The sequence below is a fragment of the Cetorhinus maximus genome, chromosome 3, assembly GCF_964194155.1.
Source record: "Cetorhinus maximus chromosome 3, sCetMax3.hap1.1, whole genome shotgun sequence".
In the NCBI taxonomy this organism is placed as follows: domain Eukaryota; kingdom Metazoa; phylum Chordata; class Chondrichthyes; order Lamniformes; family Cetorhinidae; genus Cetorhinus; species Cetorhinus maximus.
In genome coordinates, this window is record NC_135881.1 from 145,514,678 (window position 1) to 145,522,010 (window position 7,333).

Here is a 7,333-nt window from a genome sequence, read left to right on the forward strand (position 1 = left end):
GCATCTTGGAGGTACATCTGGTCTCCAACAATTAGGAGACCAGAAGATCCGGGCCACAGTTTTGTTCCATCATTTAAGTGTCAGCCATCGCTCATTCTCACCTCAAAGATCAGAACACTGTGGATTCAAGTCCCACTCCAGAAACTTGAGCACATGATCCAGGCTCACACTTCAGTGCCACACTGGGGAGGTGTTGGAGGCACTATCATTTAGATGAGCTGAGGCCCTATCTGCCTTAGCAAGGGGACATAAAAAGGTTCTATGGCCTTACCTTGATGAAAAGTGGGGGTAGATCTCTCGAGTATCCTGACCAACATCACAAAGATTATATGGTCATTATCTCATTGCTGTCCACAAACTTGCTCCACATTTCCTACATAACAATAGTGACTACACTTCATTGGCTGTAAAGTGCATTGGGCCTCCCATGGTCACTAAAGGCACTATATATGTTTAAATACTTGCGCTGATTTTACTGTGCAATTGCTGATACTTTGTCCTTCTCTTCTCTAACCACAAAAAACCAAGCTAAATCTCTCAGTGAAAAAGGCATGGGGCAATGTATTATTCATGCTAGTGTACCTATAACCAACTCAACACCCTTTAAAAAAAACAACTTTGAGGGGAAAAAAGCAACAAATTTTCCAAATAATCACTAAATCATAACAGATATTGGGTGCCAATAGTTGGACCGTAATAAACCTATCAAATATCTGAATGTAAGTAATTAGCACTACCACCTTGCTAAATAGATTCAGAACAAATAGAGTAGCTCAAAACTGGACATTTATGAAGCGCTAAGGGCCAATCAGCAGCAGTAGAATTGTACAACCACAATCTGTAACTCATAGCTCAGCAGGTTCCTCATTACACCATTACCATCAAACCACTGATCCACCCCTCAATAAGCAGTGTATGACAGCGCGCCAGGAGCAGCACCAAGGAGAACTAAAAGTGAGCTGCCAGCTGGTGAAGCCACTACACAGACCAATAACCATGCTAAACAGCAGGAGCAGCATGCTATAGACAGAGCTCAGCAATCTCTCAACTAACTGATCAGATCAAAGCTCTGCAGTCCTGCTACATCCAGTCATGAATGGTGGTCGATAATTAAAACAACTAACTGGAGGAGGAGGCTGCACAAACATCAACACCCTCAATAATGGCAGAGTCCAACATGTCAGCACAAAAGACAAGGCTGAAGCATATGCAACCACCTTCAACCAGGAGTGTCAAGTAGATGATCCATCTTGGTCACGTCTTGATGTTCCCAGCATCACAGATGCCAGTCTTCAGTTGACTCAATTCCCTTCATGTGATATCAAGAAATGGCTGAACACATTGGATACAATAACAAAGGTTATGGGCCCAGACAAAATTCCAGCTTTAGTACCAAAGACTTGTGGCCCACAGGTAGCCTCACCCCTAACTAAGCTGTTCCAATACAGCCACGGCACTGCCCTCTACCCAACAATGTGGGAAAATGCCTGGGTATGTCCTGGCCACAAAAAGTACAAAAGCAATTTATCCAATTATTGCTCCATCAGTCTATTCTCAATCGGCAGCAAACTGATGAAGTTGTCATCAACTGCTTCCAAATGGCACTTGCTAACCAATAACCAGTTCACTGGTGCTCAGTTTGGATTCTGTTAGGGCCACTCAACTCCAGACCACATTACAGCCTTAGTTCAAACATAGACAAAATGGCTCAGAGGTGAAGTGACATTGACTGCTCTTAACATCAAGGACGCATTTGACCAAGTGTGGACCCAGCAAAACTATTATCAATGGGAATCAGGGAGAAAACTTTGGAGTCATACCTATAACAAAGGAAGATCGTTGTGGATGTTGGAGGCTAATCATCTCAGCCCCAGGACATTGTTGCAGTAGTTCCTCAGGATCTTCAGCTGTTTCATCAATGACATTCCCTCAAACATAAGATCAGGAGTGAAGTTTGTTGATGATTGGCACTGAACACTGTATATTCACAACTCCTCAGAGACTGAGGTAGTTTGTGCCTGCATGCAGCAAGACCTGGACAGATAAGTGGTAAGTAACATTTGCAAGTGACAGGCAATGACCATCTCCAACTAGAGAACCTAGCCATCTCCCCACGACATTCAAAGGCATTACCATCGCTGAATCCCCCACCATCAACGTCATATGGGTTACCACTGACCAGAAAGTTAACTGGACCAGCCATATAGATTCTGTGGCTGCAAGAGCAAATCAGAGCTTGGGAATTCTGTGGCGAGTAACTCACGTCCCAATTCCCCAAAGCCTGTCCACCATCCAAAATATGCAAGTCAGCAGTATGATGGAATACTCCCCACTTGCCTGGGTCAGTGCAACTCCAACAACACTCAAGAAGCCTGACACCATCCAAGACAAAGCAGCCCTCTTTGGCAACATACCATCCACCACCTTAAACATTCATACCCTTCAACACCGCCACACAATGGCAGAAGTGTGTACCATCTACAAGATGCACTGCAGCAAATTACCAAGGCTCCTTCGACATCTACATCCACCACCACCTAGAAGGATAAAGGAAGCAGGCACATGGGAACATCACCACTTGCAAGTTCCCCTCCAAGCCACATACCATACTGACGGGACTATAATTGCTGTTCCTTCACTATCACTGGGTCAAAGTGTTGAACTCCTCACCTAACAGCACAGAGCATATCTATTGAACATGGACCACAGCGGTTCAAGGTGGCAGCTCACCACCACCTGAAGGGCAGTTAGGGATGGGCAACAAATGCTGGCTTTGCCAGTCATGCTCACATCCTAAGAACAAATAAAAATATAAGGATTGTCAAGGGCAATACTAATCCTCTACTAGGAACAAGTCTGTACATGGAACCTCTACCCTTTGAGAATACAATCAATTCTCCAACCAACTTAGGATCTAGCCTCCAATTTCACAGAACTGTTTTATATAGTAACCATGTCAAAATCAAAATCTACAGCATCTACAGGGCTCCCTTCATCAATTAATCTAGTGACCTTCACGAAGAACTAAACTAATTTCTTAAGGCATGACCCTACCCAGAGACTAGGTCATGTGTTCCTTACTTGGGCATTGATTCACATCTCTCTCTCATCCACTTGGAATTATTTAGTGGCCCTAAATGTAGATTATTTAATATTCAATCTTTCTATCTTTCCAGATATGAAACACTAATTTGAGAAACTTCAAGCATTACTTCCAATTAGTTATGGATGCTGTAATGAATTATAATAGCACAAAACAGAAATCAGCAAGTATGAGGTTCCAAAGAAAAGATTTGGAGAACTACAAGGAGGAATCTGATAACTGTGCTATACCGGAGAATCAAACTTCTACTAATTTGGGAATGCAATAATGTGCAAACATTAAAATTTATCTGAATAGTAAAGTTTGCTTCTTCTGCACATGCATTAAAGCTCCAATGATCTGAAACTGAAAAATAAAGAACCATCCACGTTCCATTATAATTCCACTTAAAATTACCAGTCAACTGCATATCAACACCTTTAACAATTCCACTGCACAGATGGCACTACAGAACACCCTAGCTGCCCATGTCCACACTGCACAAGGTTGAAGAAACAAATATTAGAACAGGTATTATTTTAAAACTGATACATGGAAATAATGTCACATTTAAAATCTAATTTTAGGCTTCAAATTACTTTTCGTAACTGAGAAATCTAGGTGAATTACCAAAAGCCATACTTCAGGTTATCAACAAGCTTGGATTTGAAAACTTTGGAAACTGCAGAAAACCCTGGAAGTGGAGGGGGGGGGGGGGGGTGAAAGAGAGGTGGTGGACAGTGGCAGTGGTCAGGCCTCTTAAAGCAACCCAATTGCTCTTTTGGCAAGAGGTAACCCAGCAACACCTCCCACCCCCCAACCACCAGGCACCTCACCATAGCCTTTCCAAGGACCTCAGAGGAAGGTACTTCAGATCAGCCACCAATCTGCTGATAGCCTACTTATATGGGTCACTCTTCCCAAACCGTGAAACTTTTGTGGAGTTAGCAATAAAGATCAGGGACAAGTCGAATCCTAGCATGTCTGGGATCATACTATGATAGTTTACAACAAAATGCTGAATTTCCTCGTCAGCATCACCATTAACAAACTTTCTGAAAGAGTGGAGGAGGCAGGTTCGATTGAGGTATTCAAAAGGGAATTGGATTTATACCTGAAAAAAAGAGAATGTGCAAGGTTACAGGGATAAGGCAGGGGAGTAGGACTAGGTGGAATGCTCTTTCAGAGAGCCACTGCAGACCCAATGGGCCAAATGGCCTCCTTCTGCAGTGTAAAGATACTGTGAACATGTGCAGCAACAATGTTAAATGTTTCTCACCAACAGGGCATCTGCTCATCTAAAAACTAAATCAAATGTAGTTTTCAGAGCTTGCTTGATTGTCTTTGGGAATTTAATCCCTAACCCTTAGTGTCTTTTTCCCATAATATGGCCTAGAATAAAACTATGTGAATACATACATAAATTTCACTCCAATATATTCATTATTCTAGTGTTCATTTCGTTCAAATGCAAAAACCTCATTCTAAGTAATGCAATACATATTCCTGGAAATTTGCTTTTAAAGAAAGATTTATGAAAATGATAATTGTTGTGCATGAATTTACTGGCAATGCAAAGGTGCCTCGTTGCTTTTAACTGAGCATTAGCCAGCACACAACTGCTTTTAAAAATAATGTAAGTTTATAAAACACCGCATTTAACTGTTCATTTCAACTTCCATGTGCATCCTATTGATTGATGTTCCAAAATCAGGAAATTTTAAGTGTGATTTTTTGACCCATAGAACAGCTTATAAAATACAAAGTTTTAAATTACACCAATCAATTAAAACTCGCCATAAAAAGTTTCCCCCCAAAATACAGAAATTATTAGAAACTGCTTGAGGCCTGTGAGATTTTTGAACGGTCCGGTGATATTTTTGCTGCTCTGGTCTGGCTGTATTTTACTTCCTACTGCTTTAGCAGTTTGCTTCGGATGGCCGCCAGGCACTGAAGGACCAGTAATCTCCACTCGAGACATCTTTTCAAAAAGGTTACACACCAACGCCCTCGAATTTCTTTGGAACTAATTGCAATACACTTTCGATTCTGAAATATGACAAAGGCAGCGACGAACCACGCCCTAAAAGAAAACCGTCTTCTTAAATCTCAGATTCCGAGTTAGTACGTGATTAAAATAAATAATCATCACCCCACATGCCAATTTTCCAGGGCGCGAATTAAAAACGATTTTCAGCCAACCCCAGCAGCGTTATCAACATAAGTCATATAATGTGTCTCAAAAACACTTAAACTTTATTGTAAAATTAAACGCAGTCTTTTTAAAAAACGAAGATACGCTTTTGTTTGGCGGCGCCAAACAAATATGAATTCTATATATTCCAAATTAGCATGAGAAAATTCCAGTCCATGTTTATCACAAGGTTATCTAAATGTACGCCGGCCAATAACTCTGGAAAATACTACTGCATTTACTGGCTATGCTTCATCCACACGGTTTCATCACGACCCTTGCCCTCCAACCACATTTAACGCCATATTTTGCTTTAAGCATCCAACACGGCGGCTTCCTTCCCTTCCCCCACGATGGGCGTGTAGGAGGAAACATTTACTTAAGTAATAACGCGATCAGCTATAAAAAATATTTAAACACTAAGGTTATCAGACTGGGTGCAAGTCGATCCATTTTTCGGTTTTATATAAAAACTGAAAAATTGCTCCACTTATTAAGTCTTCTCTTTCCAAGTTATATAGTAGTGCGAAATCGTTGTTTTTAATTCTCTTGGACAAGGGGGGAATTAATTTAGTGATTTACATAAGTGTCTTAGCTGGCCTTACCCATGTGCTCCTACATTGTAGACACTACCTCATCACTTATTCTGTACGTTTCATCCCCTTTTCTCTAGTCCTTGCTTTCTTAAAATTTTTAAGGTTTCTGAGTAATCATGCCTTAGAAATAAGACATATACGACATGCTTCATATTTAAAACCACAGTATACACTATACACGCCTCCCCCTGCTCATTTCTCAGGATGCATCTGAACGACTGATATTCGGAGAGAAGCCTGGGATTTGCACACAAGACACACCGCGGTCTGTATCATCTTTGCAATACCGCTCTTACCCAGTCACCCCCATGTTGTACTTCATGGTTTTCCAGGGGGTCCCACTGTAGTAGTTTCCGTTGCTGGAGCTCAGCATGTAATTTATGCCATAAGTGCTCGCCTTGTTCTCCCTCTTCCGCCTCCCTCCCATCATCAGGCTCTTCAAACTGTTATTGTGGTAGTTGTTATTCTTCACGAAGTTGTTCCCATTCCCACCACCGTTCGTCTCGGTGAAATTATGATTGAAATATGGGCCGGCGCCGGCTTTAGTCCTTCCCGAAGAGGAGAAAGAGGAGGAAGAGCAGCACGAAGACGATGAAGAGCTGCCGGTGCCAGATTCGGGGGAAGGGGACGAGGATGAAGATGACGAGGCCGAAGATGATTTTTGCAGTCCCCTGCGAACATCCCCGTTCCCCGAGGCCGAGCCGGGCCCCATCCCCATCTCGGGGCCGGCGGCCGAAGGGCCTGTTCTGTGTCCGGCTCCGGCCCCCGAGGCCGGGCTGCTGCTTAGGGGGGCGGCGGGGCCGGAGTTGCTGGTGAGGTTGAGATTGCTGCTGTTGCTCGGCTTGCTGTCCAGTGCTGGCGAGTTCAGGTGTAGCAGATGATGGTGACTTGAATTGCTTCGGATTCTTTGAGAGGTTTCCCAGATCTGCATCCACAAGACATTAGCGGGTCCCTTCTGTTCCGGCTGAATCCAAGCCACCCTCGGATCCATTAAATGGTGATCGCTCTCTCTCTCTCCACACACTCACAAACCGACGAAATCTCTTCAAAAACCACGAATTACCTTACAATTCACCGGACCTGGGCTGTGATAGATACACGAGATTTTTTTTCTTACTTGACTTGTTTTTTTCTTTAAACTACTTTTCTTAAATATATAAACTAAAAGCCAAGACCGGTTTCTCTACAAAAAAACTAACGCTGGACTTTAACAATATGGCGCCTCCCCTGAGCCCCGGGCCCTATTGCGCATGCGCACACATTTTTAAACTCTTCGCCCGCTTGCTGCTGTCAAACGCGCGCGTGCGCGCCCCTCCTTCGACGAGGCACTTGGAATTGGAGCTGGGCAAGCGCAGTTCTCTTCCTCCTCCGTCGGGAGCCGCTCGGATCTGGCGTTGCGCATGCGTAATTCCGGACAGGGTTGGGTGAAATAAGGAGCCCGGGCAAGTGCTGAGATCTTGA

At 43.3% G+C, this 7,333-nt stretch overlaps 1 protein-coding gene across 9 annotated transcripts in view; it reads right to left on the reverse strand.

Annotated features, from left to right (window-relative positions):
- tent4a (terminal nucleotidyltransferase 4A) overlaps window positions 1-7,110 on the reverse strand; it is an 89,472-nt gene extending 82,362 nt beyond the window's left edge. For 8 of the 9 annotated variants that reach the window (XM_078539081.1, XM_078539087.1, XM_078539085.1 and 5 more), the window contains exon 1: window positions 6,169-7,110. In XM_078539081.1, coding sequence (XP_078395207.1) covers window positions 6,169-6,863 — 695 coding nt within the window. In that variant the 5' untranslated portion in view covers window positions 6,864-7,110. Of the gene's footprint in view, window positions 1-5,234; window positions 5,318-6,168 lie in introns of those variants that run through there. The other variant, XM_078539088.1, reaches the window with a different exon arrangement.
- Window positions 7,111-7,333: the final 223 nt, after the last annotated feature.